This window comes from Phaenicophaeus curvirostris, chromosome Z, assembly GCF_032191515.1.
Source record: "Phaenicophaeus curvirostris isolate KB17595 chromosome Z, BPBGC_Pcur_1.0, whole genome shotgun sequence".
Lineage (NCBI taxonomy): Eukaryota > Metazoa > Chordata > Aves > Cuculiformes > Cuculidae > Phaenicophaeus > Phaenicophaeus curvirostris.
This window is the reverse complement of record NC_091431.1, coordinates 15,297,743-15,320,962: the sequence shown is the minus strand read 5'-3', so window position 1 is coordinate 15,320,962 and position 23,220 is coordinate 15,297,743. Positions and strand designations below refer to the sequence as shown.

Here is a 23,220-nt window from a genome sequence, read left to right as displayed (position 1 = left end):
TCAGGCTTGGTGACTGCTTCCCTGGGAGCTGTTCCAGTGCTCCACCACCCTCTGGGGGAAGAACCTTCTCCTCATGTGCAGCCTAACCCTTCCCTGGCATCTTTCTGCCATTCCCTCAGGTGGTGTCCTTGGTCACCAGAGAGAAGAGCTCAGTGCCTGCTCCTCCTCCTCCCCATGTGAGGAAGCTGCAGATGGCAATGAGGTCCCCCTCAGCCTCCTCTTCTGCAGGTTGAACAGACCAAGAGCTCGAAGGCAAGGATGAGTCCACTCCACTGCTTCTTCAGCACCAAAGCTATCATTTGTAACATACCCAGGGTGAGTCACAGTTACTTTATCCATGTCACAGAAGGGCTAATCAGCATCCCACTCATATTTTGAAGCCTTAAGGGCTTTTCCCATTAAAAACAGGGCTGATGAGACTTGCAGGTGGTAAAGATCCAGGACAGAGCACGAACAAAATGTGCCTCGCGGGTAGAAAGCCACTCACAGTAGTCTGTCATAGCCTCAAGCCTGTCAAGCAGCAATGAACCATTACACAATGGACAGGGGTGCACCTGGCCAGGTGATCCCATCTCCACATGACTCTGTAAGTCCTGACACACCTCCCACAGCCCATGCATTCTCATGGCGAGAGGCTACAGCCACTGCCTGCAGCCCTTGCGTGCTGGGGAGGCAGCCAGGCTCAGCAAGGTGAAAGCTGCTGCACAAACATTGGCTGCAGAATGCACAATGGTTACTCCAAGGTGGGCAAAGCCACAGGATGCTCTGGGACAGCATGTGGGACTTGTGTGGAGCAACTCCTGCTGTGACCCCAGCAGCCACAGGTAAAACCACGTAGAGCAGAGGTGCAGCTCTGCACCCCTGCCCACCACGCTCAAAGGGTCCTGCAACGCTTGACCTTGTCCAGAAATGCTTGCCCAGTGAATCGCTGCCATGCCTGTGCCAGCACCCTCATGTTTGTGTCTCAGAGACCTCTCACTTGACAGGGAGCAGCCAGTGCAGCTCCACAGGGAGAGATGCACAAACCAAGCCAGGGTGATGCTCTCCAGCCAGCCTGGGGTCCAGACACAGCTCTACTACTCAGGTTAGAGCTGGTGAGGCCCCGGCTTGGCCAGATCAGGTCATGTTTTGTTCTGAGACAGTGCCTATCCCACCAGCTTGTCTGTCTCTGTGTCAGCATGGGAGCAAGCTGGACTGGGATACGTTTGGGTCTGCCTGCACTAGCCAGAATAAGCACATCCAAGCAGCAGAGGGCTTGATCCCGCTCGGCAGTGAGCAGCTGCCAGACCTGCTCACAACTACATCAGTGCCTGAGAACAGTTTGTGTCCACACTCCTTCTCTATTACAATATTAACAATATAGAAGGAGCAAAAGCAAACCCACTGTTTAGCACCAAAAAAAATCCCAGATTTGCTGACATCCCCCAGTATCCCACACCTCATGCAGATTTTGCAATTACTGCAGCTGCAGCAGCATCTGCTGGCTTCCCACCACACAATTCCAAACCCTCCATCCTCCTGAACATCCTCAAGCCCCAGCACTCCAGAATCAGCCTTCCAGTGGGGGATGCTCCCCTCTCAGGGAGGCCACCAGATCTGGACCCACAGCTGCTAAATTGAAGTCTGCTGGGGAGGGGCAACCCACTTGTGTCCCCTCTTCAGAGGGATATTGCTGATGCACAAGCCTTTCTTTAGGACTCAGTGCTCAAAAAGGGTACAGTGTCATCACAGGGCTGAGCTCAAGGAATACAGATGGTTGCAAAAAACATGCAGCAAAAAGAAATAAACCTCCAATGGGACTCTGATCCTCCTTTTTTGCCCTCAACTGCATTCACTTTTCAGACACATCGATGTGAAAATCCCAGGCCAGGTGTCAAGTCCGTGGCAGTGCAGGTAGTCCCTGTCCCTGCTGATGCTCATGGGATTTCCACAAGCAATATTCTTCTCTGTTGGTAGATGTGCCAGTCTCATAAAACAGCTCAGAACCCGGCAACTTCTGTTTCAAAGAAATGCCAGTGACATTTTATTTTTGCCACTACATTTTGCTTTTTGAATTTTCTTTTTTTTCTTTTTTCATAACAGTTCAACATTTTTATGAGAAGTGACATCAAAACCTCAAAAACACACATTTTTGGCCTGATGTAAAGTGAAGTCATACAGAAACAACGGTCCATTACAAAAAGCCCCAAACGGGTTTGTAAAATCCCTATTAATAGATATCACTGTGTTTTCCAGGGCCAGAACTACAAGAAGAGCTGTCAAAGAAGAAAGAAGGGAAAATAAACAAGATATTTGCTTCCTACTATGTGGCAGATGTCCCCTTTCTCCCAAAACATGCTGCAACATCATTAAAACTTCCGGATACTTTGGTCTTCTCAGCCCTGGCTGAGTAATGTTTTTCAGTTCCCCACTGGGAATAGCAAGGAGCCATCATGGGAGCTGTCGGAGCACCAGCAGCACCAGTTTTTACTCAGTCCTGGGTCTATGCCAAAGCCATCTCTGCTCACCGTCCAGAAACCATGGCATGAAGCTGGGGACCCTACCCCTTGAACTCCACAGGGCTCCTTGGAGCTGAGCATTTTGGGAAGCACCTGCTTAGCTCAGCACCTGGAGGCAGCATTACCCATCAGGTTTTGTACTCATACAGTCTGGAACATTTCATATATTGCAGCTTTTCTTTCCCAGGTCCTCCTAAGTTTCTCCTAGACTAAAGAACAGAGGAATGTTCCCATTTCTGGGTGATGGTACGACACAGTATGCTGAAGCCAGACAGCAAGCATCCTCACACCATGCTCTCCATTGCCAAACGGTACACTCAGACCTCACATTGTCCCCGTTTCACCATTCCCTCTACTCGCTTCCCAGTCTGCTGGGCTTACAACTCACCACCCCTGTGAAAACAACTTGAATCTCCCAACTGGTCAGGTATGAGATAAATAATTCATACCTGAGCAACCAAGGCCACCTATTATTGGTGGTGGTCATTGGGGGTGTCTTCAAGTACCATCACCAAAGCAATTACCTCGTCCTGGAAGCGATATCTGTAGCATGACTCAGACTGCTGCTAGACTTCGTTTTTGTGCCATGCATATGTACAGATGCCAACGCAACCCTCTTCCCACCTGTCAATACCATTTTACAGTTGCTGTCAGATGTTTTGCTATTGTTGAAGGCCAAGAAAAGCAGTTTAGGAAACATTTATGCAAACTGGAGTGCCTGACTCTCTATTTTTTGTTTCCCTGGCAGCAAAAACTGCTGTCTGTGGACCGAATGGGCTGTTGATGCCCTAAGGCAGGTGACGTTGCCAGGTCTGCGCATCCAAAGCCCTGGTTGCCAAAGTGGTGGCGCAGCCACCACTTTGAGTGAGCATCTCCAGGATCCACACACTGGTGGAAAACCTTGCACTGGGAGACAGCAAGGCAGTTTCCACCCACAGATTTGGGTTGATCTCCAGTTTAGTGAAGCTCTGGCAGAGGCTGCCCAGGGTAGGGGTGGAGTTATCATCCCTGGAGGGGTTCAAAAAGCGTGTGGACGTGGCACTCAAGGACTTGATTTAGTAGGTACAATTAGGGGTTGGAATGGATGAACTTAGAGGTCTTTTCCAACCTTAATGATTCTCTGATTCTTTCAGGGCTTTTCAGACCAGGGTGAATGTGAGCCAGAGCTGCTCGGAGTGTTTGCAGAACAACCCCCAAACCTGTCACAATCAGGACCAGTGTGGGAGCACCAGAACCCTCTTGTCTTAATCCTCCTGCCATGGCTGCTCGATTTAAAATTGTATTTATTATCCACACCACAGCGGCACTGGGGACAGGGGGGAACAGATTTAATTAATTAGAGATTGCAAAATCCTTAAGTAAAAGATGCTATGTAAATGCAAATTGTTATTATACATGCTTTGCACCAAAACATGTTTACCGTAGTTAAATTCAACATTTAAATCCACAGCCAAACTCCCAGCAGAGTCAGGCTGTACATCATCAAAAGAGGCAGTTAATAGCCTGGGTCTTGGTGGGGTACAAGTGGCCTCGCTTGCTCTCTCAAACACACTTGTTCTTTTCTACTGGCAAGATAAGAATTCATAAAAATGGAAAATTTCAACAGTGCTTCCATGAGGCTCTGTCCTGTCATTAAAAATGACACTTTTGTTTTTCAGATTGGCTGCCTTTCCACGGGAGTTTATGTTCCCTTTTTTCAAGTCTTTAATGTGACAGGCCCTGTTGGGAGTGACGAATAGATTATTGGAAAACGCATCTGCACTTTTATCTATTAAATGTAGGGACTAAGCTGTAAATCTAGCCTTGTGCTGCATGAAGAACTAGCCAAGCTTCTGGCTATGATTTGCACTTGAAAACAGTCCCACTGAAATTAAAGTATAATTTGGTGATAATGTTCAAACTCAGATCAACTTTTCCACGTACAGACAAATTATATGACCAAAACTTAACGGCCTCAGAAGCTTTTTTATTGTTGCTATTACAATTGGCCAACAAAAAGTCAACAAAGCATTTTTCCAAAAGAAAAGGCTTTTTCAAAACCAAATATTTTCTTTACTTTCTTCAAAACTGTGTTGATTTTAAGGAAAAAAAAAGGAAAAAAAAGAAAGAAAGAAGGAATAGTGAAAGCATTACATTACTCTTATTTAGAATCACAGAAAGCGTTAGGTTGGAAGGGACCTTTCAGAGACTTGGAGGGAAAGCAGGAATTTTTTGCTTTGAAACTACTTTTTATTAAAAATCTTGAAATATTTCTTTTATTTAAAATGAAAATAATTGAAATAGTTCCATTCAGCTAGTGAAAACACTGTCTTAAAACTGTCACTTTCCAATATTTCAGCAAATAACAGCTGGATAACGATTCACTCCAGGACCTTGTTCATGCAACCTGCCTTGCTCTCCATGGGGCAGGTCCATCCCACCCACACGGGTCCAGCTCAAGTTAAGTGCTCCTCGTTCCCTCACCTGTCATTGGAAAGAAACAGGCCCCTCTCATGATGATTCCTAATTTTATATTCAAAAATTCATGGGGTAAATCAGCTTCTGCAGATGCCTTTCTCATTTTCTTCTGGAGATCTGGCTAGAGGGATGGACAGCCACTGACCTCCTAAACAGTGAAAAATCAGTGAAGAGTCCACTGCTACATCATTCTTAAAAGGCAAATGCATTTAAGGGACAAACAGTGCTCCCTAATGAAACCAGGTTCTTCTATCATGGTCAGCAAGTCCTGGGTTTAGATATAAACTCACAACAATAAACAAACTACAACTGCGGAACAAATTAGAGAAAAGACTTTTGGGTTGACTATTCTTGATATAGAGATTAAAACAAATGTCCTCTTCCCCTGTCAGGAATCACTTATGGTAAATTTCACAATGCAGTTCCCAGCACTAGAAAGGCACTTTTGCACTTTAGATTAATGAAAATATTGACCCCATGCCACACTTCTGCACCTCTGAAATAGCAGTGGCCTTCACCACAAACATCAGGTGTGCAAGAAAGAGCAAACAGTCCTGTTTCACTGCATATTCCTCAATGACAGGTACTGGGAGCTTCAGTTTTGCTTTTAAGTTTCACATTATTGTTTCCATTGGGTACAATAAGCGCTCAGTTGCCTCAGATTGTCACCAAAAATGGTCCGTAAATGGCAGATGACATAAGGGCTCCAGCCAAAAGAGAAACTGCCCTTTCTTGGCTCCTTTGAACACCAGTTCCAGAGAGTGAACTGATAAACTTCTCTCTTCAGCTCAGCCACAGAAAAGAGAAAGTAAGCCCTGGAAAGAGGCTGTGACTCAGTTCTGACATGGGACAAACACTCAGAATCTAGCCAAGACACAGCTGTGAAGGGTAGTTTTTCCTTCAGGATCCACACAGACCTTCACCAAAGGGTTTCGCTCATGATCATTATCATCTTACCCACCCATATTGATTAAATACCATACCCCAGCTCACCATACACCAGCCCTAAACTCTTGATTTCTCTAACGTACCCCTATGATACCTGATGTCCAAAGTCATAAAAAGAAACAGGCCGGATTCCAAGCTGCTTAGACAAACCCTACATCTCCTCTTCTCCAGAGGGACATTGTCCTTACACTGTTCATCTGAGAACTTAGGCCAGTTCAAGAATCCCAAGGCAAGCTTTAGGGAACTGGGATCTTTCCAAGGCGGGGTGGATAGAGAACCAGGGATGAGAAGGAAAAAGCAGGGGGAAATGCACACGAAACAATCAAGGGAAATCAAACCATCCATCTTTTCTTCCATGTTTTGCTGTATCTAAAGATTTTCCTTCAAACATAGAAACAAAACACAGCTCCTACCCAGCAGCATGGAAGCACTGCACCCACCACAGAAACAGAGCAGCTGAGGTTAGAAGGCAACGCTTGAGCTCACCTAGAACAGATCTCTTGCTCACAGTAGGGCCACCTAAAGCAGGCTGCCAGGACCATGTCAAATCAGGTTTTGAACACCACCATAGCATCTCTGAGCAAACTGTGCTGGAGTTCAACCACCCTCACAGCAGGAAGGTTTCTTCTTATGCATAAGATGAGTTTCCCGCATTTCAGTTTGTGTCAGTGGCCTCCTGGCTGGTCACTGGTCACCACCAAGAAGAGTCTGAGTCCTCATGCTTTGCTCACCCCTCATCCAGATGGGCAAGGTTCCCTCTGTGAGACCCCCGTTTTAAACACAAACACTCCCACTTCTGGCAGGTCACACCATCAGCACTTCCAAGCTTTCAGACAGGGTTTCTGCCCCCCTTCTCTGCACCCTTCCACACAAACTGCTGCACCCACTGGCCACTCTGTACTTGCTCTCTGTAAGTGCTCTCTGGCCCTGCTGCTTGTGTAGGACTCCTCCTTAGCATCAGCTCAAAAAGCGCTTGATGATCCCCAGTTAGGAGTCATCTGGAGACTGAAGCTCAAAGCACCCTTTGATCATGATTATCACAAATGTGCTATACATCATCCCAGCCAGGGTTACACAAAAAGCAGATGTCTAGTCATGGAAACACAGAATCATGGAATCATGGAATGGCTTGGGTTGGAAGGGACCTCAAAGCTCATCCGGTTCCACCCCCTGCCATGGACGGGGACACCTCCCACTGGATCAGAGGCTCAAAGCCCCATCCAATCTGACCTTGACCCCCTCCAAGAATGAGGCAGCCACCGCTGCTCTGGGAAACTTGGGCCACTCTCACAGGAAAACATTTCTTCCCAAGACCTCATCTCAATATTTCATCTTAAAACCTTTCCCCCTCATCTTCTCCCTGCACTACCTGATCAAGATCCAAATTCAATGCCTAAGCTCCATTCTGTGGAGAGAGGAAGGTTTCTCCAGACTCCTCCACCCAAAGGCTGGTGTCTAGCACTGTTTAGAGGAATATTTCTCTACCCATAGACTGAGAAGGATCTGATGTTATTCTTCTGAAGTGATCTGCATCCTACAAGCCACTTCTTGTTAAAAAAAGCAGGACATTATTCCACATTGCATTGAGCAAAATGCTAAATATTGTCAGTGTTTAATCCCGGCAAGAGATCAGCCTGGGATTTTAAAGGAGCAGCTCTTTTCCTCCTTGCTGTTGAAATCACCAGGATCCACGCTGGCTGCAAACACTGCACTGCTCAGAGATGATCCATTTTTGGCAGGGTTTCCAGTTCAACTTCATCACCGTCTCATGTCTAGCTTTGGAAGTAACCAAGAATATCTGCCAAACAACAAAACCTGGCAAAACTGTGGCTCATAAATTGCAGTCACAGCATGTTGGGATGAACAAAGCAGATTGAAGAGTCAGGCAATAGACATTTCCTATAAAATTGAGCACTCCTAAGGAAAACCACAGAGAGAGGCCAGTTGAGGACTGCACACTACAGCAGAACAGTAACAAGAAATGACTTGTCTTTTAACATGCATTTACCCCATTCTAGTGGTTTTGCCTCCTAACTACAAAAAATTGACAAAATATGCAGGAATATGGAAGGTTACACGTATCTATGCTGCATCGGTCACAGAACTATGAAGAAATAGCTACTTGGCATAACACGTTACATCTAAGATGCGGAATGCATCGACACTATGTTAAAAATCCAGCTGATCTTCCAGGAGTGGAGGACTCTGTCCAGCCAGACACACATGCCTCACTTGCTCTACGTTCAGTTCAGCCTGAAGTCTGACATTGGTTATGACTGGTGGCTGCGTCCATCAGCACAAGCCAGAGCAGATGACTAAGACGACAGCCATTAGAATCATAGAATCATAGAATCATAGAATGACCAGGTTGGAAAAGACCCATCGGATCATCGAGTCCAACCATTCCTATCAAACACTAAATGATCAAACACATCATTATCAAACACATTGATAATGTCTCTCCTTCCCCATCCCTCCCGATGGCAAACTAGCTCTGCTTCTGGTTTCTCATAGCCTCTTTGGTGTGCACACAAAACATGCAGGAAAGGCAATGCACATGGCTGTAGGGGACCACTGCCTCCAAGGCTGACCCTCTGAAGGAGCACAGAAGGTAACATTCCTTCCACGGTGTGATTACAAGGCTGAGTGCAGAGGATAAGGAATAAAACGTTTGTATTCGTCAGAGCCTCAGTCTCTCCCTGCACGGGTGTGTTAGCTGCAAAATGCCCTGCAGCCTGCTCGTCAGTACAGCTGCAACAGGACAGCTCAGCAAGCTGGAAGCCACTGCATCTGAGAGTGCCCTGGCAGCAAGGAGGAAGAGCAAGCAGAAAAAGGGTGATGGAAATGTCCCAGTATGGGAGGAAACTAGGCTCCCCAACTCCAACATCTGCTGGAGGAACAAACCCAAAGCCCACTGCCAATGCTTGCTCTGTGTGGCTTTCTTTTAGGATGAGAGATAATGGCCTTAGGCTGCACCAGGGCAGATTCAGATTGGACATCATGAAAAACTTCTTCACTGAAAGGGTTCTCAGGCCCTGGCAGAGGCTGCCCAGGAGGGTGGTGGAGCCCCTTTCCCTGGAGGTGTTTAACAGATGGGGATATGATTCAGTAGTGGACAGGTACAATTGGACTTGATGATCTGAAAGGTCTTTTCCAAGCTAGGGATTCCATGATTCTTTTAACAGAGCCATACAGAGTTTGCATCAGATCCCACTAAGGCAAAATGCTCTTCTCTGGCTCCAGGTGAGGCTGGCCGACAGTCGCTCCTGTCTCTGCTAATGCAAACTGACACTGCAGCCAGCACTGCCCACGGGTTTGTCAATCCACCCTCAGCGCCCTCTCAGAGAGCCAAATCAAGGCATCAATTTAGGACGACTTTGTCCTCTCAAAGTGATACCAACCACGCTGAAATCAGCAAGCCTGAGCAGAGAAAATGCATCTGCAGGTAATTAGTAACAATCACAGCTTGCCTGGAAACTGCTGACTACAGCAGTAATGAGCTGGGCACATGTCATTGGCTTGTAAATGGAGAGAGCACTCATGGACCGTGGCAGCCAGCAGTAAGGGAAGGAGGGCTTTTTTAAATTAATATTTAATGTGGCATAGTAACGATGGAGAGAAATCAAGAAGTTCTCTAATCAGAGCTTTGGCTGGTGGTCCATAACACAACAGAGTTGGTGAATGAAGCAGTACAGAGGACTGCCACTAAATTTGTCCTTAGACATATTCTAGCAGCATGTGCTGGCATGAATGTCAATGTTTAAGCAATCCTTTCACCTTCAAAAGTATCCCAAATGTTTTTATCCACCAGCTTGCTAAGAAATAGAAAACTTACAATTTCTGCCAACAGATCACAGAGGATCATTTGCATCTCATCCCTGAATGCAGCTTTGCTGCCCACACCACAGCCTGGCACCAAGAACACTGAAAGACTGTGATCATAATTCACCTAAGACCTCTGTTCTCTGCTTTATTTGCATTAAATTCTTTTACAATCTGTCTTACAGATTTCAGGCTGACAAAATGAACTAGACTTAGGTCTCTTCACGAACAGCAGCCAAGAAAGCCTCCAGACCTTATCACAAAAACTGATTAAGCTTTAATAGCAGATGCCAGCTACCAAAAGGACATTAACTGTTCTTAGCCCAAACTCCTGTACATCATGTTTCAAGTTCTTTACCCCTAGAAATGTGGCTTTTCATCCCTGCTCCCACTGATAGCCCCAATCTCAGTTGAATCACACATTCACAGTTCGGCTCCACACACACCAGAGATGTTCCTGGTCCCGAAACACTTCTTCCCATCAAAAGACTCTCTGGACACAGCGCATTGAGTAGCTCTTGGTGTCAGGACAGTGAAACAGTTACAGAATTGTCTATAATATGGAACATCATCTGAGAAGTGCGGTCAACCTCTCAAGCTATCGGCACCACCTGGCACAGACTTTGGACATTTTGCAGAGCTCTGTCCAGTCAGCCGTCACTTTTACAGCTGAATCCACACCAGCTAGAATGACTGAAACAAGCTGTGCCCCAAGGCTTTCAGCCTACTGCTCTCAGTTTGCTTGGGCACATGACAGGACAGACTGTCTGGAGCGAGGAAGAGTAGAAACACTTAAAAAATGGTGAAGAAATTAAAAGCAACCCAACTTGCTGAATCTTAAGAAAAGACTGGAGTTCAGACTGGCCATTCTGCCTCCAGAAAAGAACAGTTTGCAGAAGAAATGTCACCACAGATCTTCAAGGTGCAGTCTCCTGGCTGCCAGAGAAAATCCAAGGTACAGGACTTTGCTCTGAGAAGATTTCTCACGTGAATCTGCTCCTGACCACCGAAACAGGGCTGACACAAAGCTAACCTTCTTCCAGGTGCTGCCCACCTTACCTACCACCTGCTCCCATCCACCCATCCCTGCCAAACCACTGAATTTTACCACAGCTTTGGCCAGACCACAAAGAAGTGAACTGTTCCTAGAAAACAATGTCTGTTAGACCTTGTGCTCATAACCACTGTTATGTATCATTTCGCAGTTCCTAATAGTTTTAAGTGATGCCTACTACAGACGAAAGGCCGGTAGCAATATGCAAATTATGTTTACAAGGGAAAAAGGGTCAATCAATCTGTCTCCTCTTCTGCATCCCCTGTCCCACCAAGGAAACAGAGTGGGAAGAGAGGTGCAACAGAAGATGTGAATTAACTCTGGGGAAAAAATAGGGAAGTCTCTCCAGAGACATGGTGAGAAATGCATCTAGTGCGCTGTAACACATACCCTTTGCACATTACAAAGTATGGCTTGCTGCTTAAATCTTCCTGCCCTTAGTGGTCTGCACATCCCCTCAGCTAGTTACGAAAGCCTTGAGGCAGAGAGTGCAACTCAGTCATATTGCAGCCGAGCACTATAGAACTCTGATTGTGCTGGGGACTTCTGGCTGCTTCCAGAGCAAAAGCAGCACAAAACAGTTGCTACGGGCATTCCAAACGGAAAAGAGAGGCTAACAGTCAGACAATCTCCTCTGAAAATATATCAAATGGTATAGGTTTTAAAAGGGTTTTTATATGCTCGTGTAAATTTAATTTTTATGAATGCAGGTGTTAGAAAACTCTACAGCAATATCAAATTAAAGATATAAATACCTACTGCCTTGTAAAATGTACATTCTTATAGCTCTCATTCTGTCACATTTAAGACTGATGGCAGTTTTTTTTCTAGGCTTGCTACTCATAAAGCCTGCTCCACGGTTTTGAAGAGAACTAATAAATGTAGCATTTGGGACTTTTGTTCAAGTACTGGATATGTCACAGGGAAAACCCATGCGAAATCCATAATGAGCACTGAAGCATCAACTCTGTGGCCAGTTCTGCCATAACGAACATGACCAGTCAGTGCACCAAACTGGTGGGAAGCTGTGACACAAGAAGCATGAAACTGCTTAAACTGGCATTAAAAAACAAGCTCTGCTGAAGCATCAAACCAGACAACAGCTTTGGTCTGGACCTGATTTTGGCCCAATGCTAACATCCAATGCCAATCTTGGATATGCAGCTCCTTAGATGGAGACAGAAGTGAGGAAGCATGTCTCTCTCATCTTGTTTTCCTCACTTCCACTGTTCAATAACGCAGCTAAGTCATAGAACCACTTCTTGCTCGGTTGTTTCTCATCAAGACAAAGCTCCCAGCAGTTCCTGTCCTGCACCCTATGCTGAGGATGCTCTGGGTGGGACAGCTGAGGCAGAAACGTTCACAGCACCCACACGCATGGTCCAAGGTGCTAGTGGGCTGCACTTCTCAGCAGAAAGCATAAGTGCCTCTGATATTTCAGGTGTGTCATGGGGTATGGACTTGGACAAGCAAGAGACAAACATCCAGAAGAGAAAAAACAGGCAAGAGGACATCCATGGTTCACCCATGCAGCCAGGGTCTTTTGCAATGAGCAGAAGGCTTCAAGGAATGATGGAATGATTTGAGTTGGAAGAGACCTCAAAGCCCATCCAGTTCCACCCACTGCCATGGGCAGGGACACCTCCCACTGGATCAGGGGCTCCAAGACACATCCAGCCTTGCCTTGAACACCTCCAGGCATGGGGCAGCCACCACTGCTCTGATAAGCCTGGGCCAGAGCCTCCCCACCCTCACAGGAGAACACTTCTTTCCAAGATCTCATCTCAATTTTCCCTCTTTCAGTTGAAAACCATGCCTCTCATCCTGTTCCTGCATTCTCTGATCAAGAGTCCCTCCCTGGCTTTCCTGTAGGCTCCCTAAAGATGCAGGAAGCTCCGTCAGAATTACCAAATAAATTGCCTTAGAAGATTTTTTAACTTTCATAGGCTGTATGGGTGGCTCATGACCCCACACATGACATTTTATGTATATATACTTTCTCTCCTTATCTCTTACAAACCACAAATACCCCAAACTCGCCCTTCCTGTCCATCCATCCACTCCCAGACTCCTTTCTTAACTATAAATCTGTCTCTTCAGCCACCCACCAATTGTCTGACAGTTATTTCAGTTCTCTCCCCTCAAACTTTGAAGTAAATGTGGATTTCCTCATAGTTCATGTAACTCTAATTTCATTCTAAGACTCCTAAACTTTTGGGGAGAGGAGCCAGGCTGATGCCATATTCGGTTAAAATAACTCTGTGATAACATTTGTTTGCAAAACTACTTGCCTGCTAGATGAGATTGTAGTGCTTTCAAGGTATGCTATTGCTGTACTAAAAAAAGTATCATCACCTTCATTTTAGAAACAAAATAAACAAGCAAATCCAATCTTTGGCTAAACAGAGAAAATCCAGTCATGAATCTGCACAGGCTGGACAATGACAGGGATAATACACAGAGGTAACGTGCTTAGGAAACATAAAGCCTCAAATTTTAAAATTCCAATTCCCACAATTTCTTTGGGGCGCTATTTCATAATATTCTTACCATGTGGGCAATCTCTTTCCAAGGAATGCAGTCAGTCCCAAACAACTGGATGACCAAAGTGTTTTTCAAATTCTTGCTGTTCCTTAGCTTTTGCCTTATTGCCTGCTACGTAAATGCAGGTGATACAGCATTCTTGAATAAACAGCCTTTGCTTTTCATTTAAATAATGTGCCCTAGGGCATAGTTAGAATTCCACAAATGGTGTAAAACATGTGCATTTGTAGGAACCAAAAGCATCCAAAATGCAAGTAAGTTTGAACTGTCATAAAAACCCCATCCAGCCAAACATGCCAGGCGCCTTTACAGAAAACAAGCAACAAAACCCAAAAGCAGGGGCAAGCATTCTGCTTTTCTGTTACATCTCGGTATCCAGGATGCATGTATGGGATGGAGAGGCATATCCTCTCCTGGACAAGAGAGATGGATGCTTTCCCTGTTGGCTTCCAGTGAATACTACTGATTTATACAAGCCTTGCACCTGACTTGCAACCGAGCTGCTATGAAACCACAATTAAAAACAGATTTTCTGAGCAAATGACTCCTCATCTGACACCACTCTTCCACAAACGGCATAACTCTGCAATGTGCACACACTCACACACACTTCATACCACTTATCCATGCTAGAAAGCTGCTTACCTGTGACCACAGGGTATGACTGAGGCCCAGGAACACTTGCTCCCAGATCTGCAGAAGTGGGGCTGGTTATATTGGCCTTCATGTCATCTAATCCACCAGCTAATGATGCCATGGCTGAGTATTCAGTTGCCTGGAAAAAAAAGAAACAAAAGTAATTTTAGTGACTATTAAAGAGCTTTTGCCTGTATGACAGAAAGTAGATGCCATACAAAACTCAAAAATCTTTAGTTTGGTCAGTTTTAAAGGCAACACCCATTTACATGGGGCTGCTACACATTCAAAATGCTTAGTAAGTGGGTCCATGCTTATCACTGATGTTCTTGGAGAACACTAAAATGTCCTTTCTTTACAAAACAGAAGCCAAACTCATCAATATGTAGTAAGGCTTTCCTTAAAGAGGAATTTTGTAGAGAAACAGGGGCTGTAACTGCTGTGTACAAGTCACTTGCTTGTTAAAGAAAAACCTTCATGTCATTTAACCTGAACTCTCATTTCAGTGGTTTTACTTGAAGAGATGCACACCAATGAGCATGTGGGAACAGGGTGTCCTGCTTCCCCTCTTTTGTTGGGAATGCCGCATTTCCTCATCACACATGAATAAAAGTACTTGCTTAGTGGATGGATCTGTAGCAAATAGTTGCTACAGATAATGCAAATAAATTAATAAATTAAATAATGTAAAACCAAATCACAGGACTGTTGTAAGGACGCTCTCTCATGTCATGGGATTTTTTTGATCTTGTTGATCAAAACTATGGTAAACGAACACAAACCCTCAGAAATCAAATTGCATCTGTCTTATAACCCTGTAAAAGTCCACATAGCAGGTGAGGCCAATATATACAACCAGAAGGAATCCCATTTACTTGACAGAAAACTTCTCTTCTTTTGCCTTTTTCCATGATTTCTTATTGTCAGGATCATTCACAAAAAACTGGAGAAGTCCCCTTTCAAAGTTCTCCCTTTCCTGCTGCTATTTGCACTTTTAAGTTTTAATCTCCTATTTGTGAGATTGTAATCATGCCCACGGTGACCAGAGATGGCTTTAAGTGAAGAACAGCAACAGGAATAAACGAACTGAACGACAACAACTGTGAGGCTGATCCCTGCCGTACTTCTGTGAACTAAGTCAATGCAGACGCTGTCCAGAGCTGAAGTAATTTAGGGAAACCCAGGACCCTGTCAGTCTTTGAAGCCACCAATTTAAAAAGTTCATTTTTTTTTCAAGGAAAGAAAAGCTGTTTTGAGTAAACAAGTCTTTCTCCCTCCTTTCCAAGCTTCTTGTAAGCATCCAAGAACCCTGCACTCAGTCTGCTATTTGCCAGGAGCTCCACACTTTGGGTCAGATACTTCTGTTTGTGTCTCTCTTGCTCAGTTCTCACTCAAACTGAAGTTAACGTAGATGAATAAACCTGTATTAGCAGTTTTGTGTTATTCGATGCTACAAATCTCTGTATCACCCCATGGCATGCCAATCCACTCCTCCCCACCGGCAGAGTGTGGATGTGGTTTCCAGCTTACCAAAGGGGTTGTGTCCTCTTGTAGCATGGGAGAAAGAACCCAGCGGTTCCACACATTCTGCAGATGCGACCTGCCTAAGGCACAAGTACACCCTGCCACCTTGAAGGATCCCACATACAAACCTCTTGCAGATGAGTGTGTCAAATAGTTTTTACCAGTGACCAGCTGCTGGTCACCCTGTCCCTTCACCCTGCCACAAAACAGCACTGCAGGGTCCTCTGGAGCAAAGGTTTCTCAGCAAAGACCCTTCTCCTATGCTTGTAACTAACCTTGGCATGAGACTTGTCCTATTCCTCAGTCCTTCCAGCTTATTCCTTCGTCAACAACCTCTGTGCCCTCATGTTTCCCGTGTCCTCATGTTTCCTGTGTCTTCCCACATGTTTCCTGTGTCCGCCCTTTTTGTCACCACCACAGTCTCAAAGATGCACACACCCAGACCTCTGCTTCAGCTCCTCTTCTGCACTGTGGGGCAGACAACCCTTGGACTATCCCTCTCTGCACAGGGTGCCAGCTATGATTCAAGCCTTTCTCCTCTCTACAAGTGCAACTAAAGCTACTGCTTCTCATTCCACATCCCAAAGCATATATTTTATCCTTCCCACATCACCCCACGTTATCCTACATCCTACCCCATGCTGGGTATGTATGTGCACATATGGTGGCATCACCAACAAGATACCAGAGGAGCAGCAACACAGCTGCAGTCCTGCAGAGTCATCCCAGGCAGCCAGTGATGCGCAAGCAGTGTGGGACGGGCCAGCAGCACAGCAGAGGAAAAAACTGCCCTCGTGCACTGTCGTTTGACATTTCTGATGGCTGGAGAAGAGCGTACACCATTCCCTGGGGATAGATGCTTCATTCCACTCCAGTTGCTCTAAGAAAGCCATAACCACGCCATATCCAGACTGGAAAATCTCTGTATCACCCCATGGCACAACAACCCACTTCTCCCCATCAGCAGTGTCTGAATGTGGTTTCCAGCTTATGAAGGGGCTTGTGTCCTCTTGTAGCATGGCAGAAAACAAGCAGTGGTGCCACACACTGGGTCACATGCAGGCTGGGGCACAGGGTGCACGTCCAAGCCCTACAGCCAAGAGTGACACAAAACCAAATGGGACCAGTCCAAGCCCCACCTTGCAAACCCCAGACAGATGTCAGAGCACCACAGCTTGCGTACGTCAGACCTGACCTAGGAGGACACAGGACCGGGTCTTGCCTCTTCACTGAAATGATCTTAGAGCACCACTTAATGAAAAATGAGCTTGGATTTTTTGGTCTCAGAGGGACTGGCCAGTCGAAGTGTTGGAAGCCAGCAGCTACCAGGGTGCAGCACATCCTACCAGGGGCCAGGACAGTCGTAACCCCTGCTCATCCATGCCACTCCCCCACGAGGAGACAGACCAAAGCACACCAGCACAGCCCACCTGTGGGCAATGCTGCCCCACCTTGCCTACCTGCAGCAGCATGAACTCAAACCACGGGACCGCTTCTGCAGACCAGAAAGACTGGAAGCATCATGGCAGCCCAGCACGGCATGGAAGAGGAGCCTGCAGCTGAGCACCAAGGCTCCAGGAGATGGAGGAGTGAGAAATAGAGAATTGGAGTACCTCCCCACTTTTGGTCCTCATAGCCCACTGCAGAGAGGAGCTGTACCTTTTTTGTAACAGGGCAGGAACTTTTCCAGGGGTCAGAATAGCGGGATTTTCAGGAATTTTGCAGCTGCTTCCTGGTTCTCAAGGCAAATCTGTGCCCACATCCCTCCTCAGAGCCACCAGCGACCAGCGGCCACATGGACCACGCACCGACCACCGTCACTGTGCCCAGCACCCAGGCAAAGCAATCCTGGCCAAGGGGCAGCCCCAGCAACTGCTGACCCCCCACCTTCTTGCACGGTCCCAGCAGAGGAGTGAATCCCTGTGTCGCACCCACCACTGTTGTAACAGCACCCACTGCCGAGCAGTGGACACGTCCAGGACTGGCACAGGGGCAGGGAACTGCTGCACAGCTGAGACTGCACCAGGCTATGGGTGGTGCTTGGCTGTGGGGAGAGAAGGGAATGGGCCACTGCCAATGGTGAGGTGCAGGGAGAAGAGGGCTTGTAGAAGGCATCTTCTGACCCCTAACACATAGGGAGGAGAGCAGAAAAGCGTCCACCCCCAGACTGATCAGCAGGCACTCTCTGCATCCCTTCTCACCCCTGCATAAGGGCTGGAGGACCACAGCACCCCCAGAAGAAGCATTAAGCTTTGCTGATGCTGTGGTGCAGAGCTGAGCATTCACCCACTCTCGAGAGGCACAGCAGTGTCCTCTCTTCCCACTCACCCCAGCCAGAGACCATCCTTCCAGATGAACTGTCCAGAGAGGAGAGGAAACCCCAAGGGGAAGAAGCAGTTGTGGAGCAGCCCCTCATCTCAGTGTCCATCGACAACCTCCTGCTGTGCCTCCCCAGGAGCCTCTCCACCCACTAGGACAGGCAGCAGGAGGGGTCTCAGGTCTGATTCCTCCACTGGAGCCACCACTGAGGAGCAGTCCAGGGTGGCTGGGAACAGCCAGGGCTCCCTCCCCACACAGCGGGAAGCCCGACCTGCTGCTCGGTACATGAAAAAGCAAGAGTCGGGTGTTCAGTACCCTAGAAATTACCTGAAAAATGACTGCCTGCGGTTGTACCACGCACTGTCTCATCAGCATGGAGCACCACTGCCATAGCATGGAGGAGAGAAAACACAGACATGTAAAACGAAGAATATATAAAAGGAGAGACCAAGAGGGACAAACCAAAAAGAAGGGGCAAGGTGGGATCTCCTATGCTCCCTCTGCCCCAACCCACTTGGCTCAGGCAGACGGGACCTGGGCACCTGGCAGGAGGGTGGGTTGTGGAGGAGAAGGGTGGTCTTCCCACACCCATGGGCAGCAGGGTCTGCACCATCCATCCCCTGCCAACCTTTACTGCAGAGCGCAAACGGGGAGGTTTCTGCACTGGGAGAAGTTTCACATCCACCTCCAAAAACTGTATTTCTAAATATTGCCGCTGGGAACATGGAAGGTGATGGGAAGACGCAGGGAAGAAAAGGCTTTCGGTACCATTCTCAAACCACTCAGGTACTGAGGTAATCTCTGCCCTTTCCTCTTGTACCACAGTGAAGTGGTGAGGCAGCCCCTCACTAGCTTCATTCTCTGCTTTTCCTAGCAAAGAACCCCAAGCATAACCCACCAAAAGGTTAACCCACCCTACATGTATGACAGTTTTCTCTTTGAGGTTTACCTGGTGCTTCATTCCAAAGTGGGGACAAGACTGCTCCCTGAAACAGCCTGGTTCTGGGGTGCCAGCCTGGGGAACTCAGGAAGGTTCCACCTACAGGGAAGACCCAGGTGACAAATGCACCCCCTTCCTGCCTCATGTTTTTCAGGGACAGACCCTGCACCCCTCAAGAGAGACAGCACCAAGCAAAGACAGAAAAGAGGTGCCTGCTGTGCAGGGCAAGCAGCTGCCAAAAGGAGCCAGCTGGTGCCCACCGGGACTCTCACATGTTGCTTTTGGCATCTGCTCCATTTTCCAAATCACACCTGCAAAGCAGCAGGCAGGCACAAAATGAGGCCTTAATGCCCTCCTGCTGCTGGCATGGCTGCCCATGGCTGCCCAGCACACAGTGCTGCTCAGGATGCAACAGCAGAACGCCAGGGGCTTGGACCATCAGAGCATCGCACCAGCCAGGGGACTGGAAGACTTCGTCTGCCTCTGCACGGACCACAAGCTGGCATCTCTCACAACAAACATGGCATACACAGTGCCTTCCACACCATAAACCAGCGCTTCCTAGCCTGGAGAAGAGAAGGCTCAAGAGAAACCTTAGAGCAGCCTCCAGAGCTCAAAGGGGCTCCAGGGAAGTTGGGCAGGGGCTCTTGATCAGGGATTGCAGGGACAGGACGAAGGGTAACAGTTTTCAGCTGACAATGGGGACACTGAGATGAGATCTTAGGGAGAAATATTTCCCTGTGAGGGTGGGGAGGCCCTGGCCCAGGTTGCCCAGAGCAGTGGTGGCTGCCCCATGCCTGGAGGTGTTCAAGGCCAGGCTGGATGTGTCTTGGAGCCCCTGATCCAGTGGGAGGTGTCCCTGCCCATGGCAGTGGGTGGAACTGGATGGGCTTTGAGGTCCCTTTCAGCCCAAACCATTCCAGGATTCAATGATTCTCCTCATTTAAACCAGATGTTAATCAGAGGTCTTTGAAAGGCGCAGCACTGTTCCCCAGCTCGTGACCACCAAACCCCCTGCTTGCCCCCGACGGCAGCAGCGAGCCTGACCTCGTGCCTCACATCCCCAGGTCATCACATCATAACACCTTAAAATTAATAAATAAAGGCAGCAGTGGCATATGCCAGGCCGTCTGTCCAAGGAAACCCTCACCTCAGCCTGACAAAGGGGAGAAATTTGTAACATCAGACATGGTTTGGAGAGCTTAACCCAAAGCAGCTCTAATTAATCTCCCCAGGTTTTCAGAAACCCAGCGCCACTCGCAGCTGCACAGGCACTGGTGCCACTCTGCCTGGAATTTTATGGGAATGGAAAATACATCCCAGTGTCCTCGTCCTCAGCTGCCTCCAACTCAGACAGGAAAGGCAACCGGAAGCCTATCTATCAAAGCCTTGCCGCTGCTGCCCGCCAGCCACCCCTCCATGTCATAATTAGATCACATCCCCTGCGCTACCCACTGCAGCCACCAAAAGCAATTCTGCTTGGGATTAAAAGCCACTGCTACAGCTAACTGGGGACAAACCTCAGTTTCTCTTTGTTTTCGGTGATGTAGAACCGCTAGGTTGGAAAGGACCTTTGAGATCATCAATTCCAACTGTACCTGTCCGCCACTAAATCATGTCCCTAAGCACTTCATCTGCCTGCTTTTTAAACCCCTCCAGGGATGGAGACTCAACCACCTCCCTGGGATGTTTGATTTCAGCAGCACAACCTTTTCCCCTTTGTTTAAATGGAGAATTTCTGGGTGTCCCTGTCACAAAACATCTATGTTCTTAAAAAATTAACAGCTGTGCTTCCTTTTAGCCCAAATCCAATTAGGATCGTGCACTTCCCCGGAGACCCCTCTGAAGACAGTGGGAATTAGCTAGTGCACCCTTCCATGAACACATTTACCCTCATACTTCAGAATAACTGACCTGGTTTTGACCCAATCTTCAGATTATCTGCATGTGTGAAACAACATGCTATGTCTTACATTTCCACGCCGCGACCCATAAGCGGATGCAGCCATTCTCAGATTTTCCAAAGGGACCCCCAAACCCAATCTAAATGCCTAGAATTTACCTGTTGTTTTTCTTTTATACATATAAATAGCTGCGTTTCCATTCGCTCTTTGTTTCTCATTTTCATTTTGTCCTAATATCTGCATGTAAATGTCTGAAAATAGCATCTGTAATTGAAGATTATGAAGTATAGCCAGCTCCTGACAGGCTGCTAAGGAAGATGGATTATCCTCATTTTTCTGTAAATTTTGTCAATTTTGGAATTCATAAGCTATCAACACTGATCAAAATGTGACCGCACAGCTGTGTCAAAGCGGATGGCGCAGCAGTGGCACAGCTCCCGAGGAGGACGGCTCTCCCCAGCTGCCTGACTTGCGGGAATCCTTCTTGGTGGCTCCCTGTATCCACATCCCACCCCCTACACACACCCACACACACCCACACCAAAAAAAAAAGGAAAAATGAAATATTTAAATAAATAGATTGAAAGTATGCAAATCCTCCGGTATGCCGATTCACATCACAAAGCGTAATTTATTGCATGTTCTCCCTTTTTATTTATCCCTAAGTAGTAAACACGATTTCCATTCAGGGGGTTCGTTATGTTCCACTCCTACCAGACAATCACAGCACACTTGAGGCAATTGTTTAGCCTCTTCCTCTCAATTTTCCCATTACTGGGAGTAAGTACTGTTGGGACTCTTTAATAGCCCGACTGCAGCCCATATCAATAACAGATGAGGTTTAATCGTCCAACACAAAAATTATTTAGGCTCAGTAAGGACATTCAATGTCATTTGCATAATGGCATTTCTATCCTGAGCACCTAACCCATCGTGCATAAACAAGGCCCTGGGACCATAAATAATAATAAATCATGACGTCCACGCTCCTCTTGCTGTAATAGGAGCCTCTCTTTGCAGAAATTATTTCAGCAGGAAATGGGCACTGTAATTTCAAAGACATGTGGCATCGCATAGGCTAGTAAATCACCCCTGCGCACATGCACGTACACACACGCACCGCTAACAACACCCCACTGAACCACAGCGCAGAGCACAGCCTGCGCTTGATGCCAGAATTGTCCCTTTTTCCTTTATTATTATTATTAGACAGAGCTAGTAGACCAAGAAAAAGCAAGGTTTGAGGAGCGTGTGCAGTGTCTGGGCATGTGCACAGGGGGAAAACAGACCCCAACATCTGCGAATCATAAAATCATAGAATGGTTAAGGTTGGAAGAGACCTCTAAGCTCATCCAGTCCAACCATCAATGCAATGCCAACATGCCCACTAAACCGCGTCCTGAAGTGTCATGACCACACGCTTTTTGAACCTCGCCAGGAACGGGGACTCCACCCCTGCCCTGGGCAACCTCTGCCAGGGCTTCACCACTCTGTCAGGAAACACATTTTTCCCAATATCCAATTTAAACCTTCCCTGACACAACTTGAGGCCATTTCCTCTCGTCCTATTGCTTGTTCCTTGGGAGAAGAAACCAGCACCCACCTCACCACAACCTCCCTCTGGGTAGTTGTGGAGAACAATGAGTCTCCCCTCAGCCTCTCCTTCTCCAGACTGAACATCAATCAGGTCCCTCAGCTGCTCCTTGCAAGATTTGTTCTCCAAACCCTTTCCCAGCCTCATAGCCCATCTCGTCCAGGTTGTCCCTAGCACTCACTGTCCTTGAACCTCTCCTGGGAGGGTTGCTGGGAAGAAATCAGGATTATAGGCACTTGCAGGTGTTTTCCAACCAAGCCCTCCGCCAACCGTTGAAATCCCAGTTACTCAGCCAGGGCAGAGGAGGCCAGTGAACTGTTCTACTGGTTCGTAAGCAGAAGTCTCCATAGAAACTCACAACAAGGCCAACTCAAGGGAGTGGAATGGACACACACGTCTTGTTGAACTGAGGTGGTTTTCCACATCTCAGCTTCACCAGGTTCACAAAAAGTGCCTGGGTGAACAGAGACAGCACTATGATAGCAAGAGCCAACCTCTGCTTTGGACAAGATTTGCAAGTTGTATCATCACACATTTATCTTCTACAGTTCCTTCCTCTCCCCAGGGGCTGGTGCAAGGTCTAGTTCTGTTCAATGTCTTTATCAATGATCTCGATGAGGTAATCAAGTGCACACTTAGCAAGTTTGTGGATGACACTAAACCAGGAGGAACTGTGGATCTGCTGGAGGGCAAGGAAGTTCTCCAGAAGAACATGGACAGGCTGGATCCATGGGCTGCAGTCAACGGAATGAGATCCAACCAGGTCAGGTGCTGGGTCCTGCACTAGAGACACAACAACCCCATGCAGCTCCAGGCTTGGGGAAGAGTGATTGGAAAGGTGCCTGGCAGAGAATGACCTGTGAGTTGTTGGTTGCCAAGAGAAGTGGCTGCTCCATCTCTGGAGGTGTTCCAGGTCACATTGGATGGGGCTTTGAGCCCCTCATCCAGTGGGAGATGTCCCTGCCTGTGTCAGGGGGTGG

General features: G+C 47.3%; 1 protein-coding gene across 4 annotated transcripts in view; it reads right to left on the bottom strand.

Moving 5' to 3' along the window:
- The window catches only part of PAX5 (paired box 5), a 141,999-nt gene that overhangs the window by 54,430 nt on the left and 64,349 nt on the right, over window positions 1-23,220 (bottom strand). For 2 of the 4 annotated variants that reach the window (XM_069881096.1, XM_069881097.1), the window contains exons 7-8: window positions 18,130-18,186; window positions 13,969-14,098 (exon numbers count right to left, since the gene is read on the bottom strand). In XM_069881096.1, coding sequence (XP_069737197.1) covers window positions 13,969-14,098; window positions 18,130-18,186 — 187 coding nt within the window. The remainder of the gene's footprint in view (window positions 1-13,968; window positions 14,099-18,129; window positions 18,187-23,220) is intronic. The other 2 variants (XM_069881098.1, XM_069881099.1) reach the window with 1 other exon arrangement.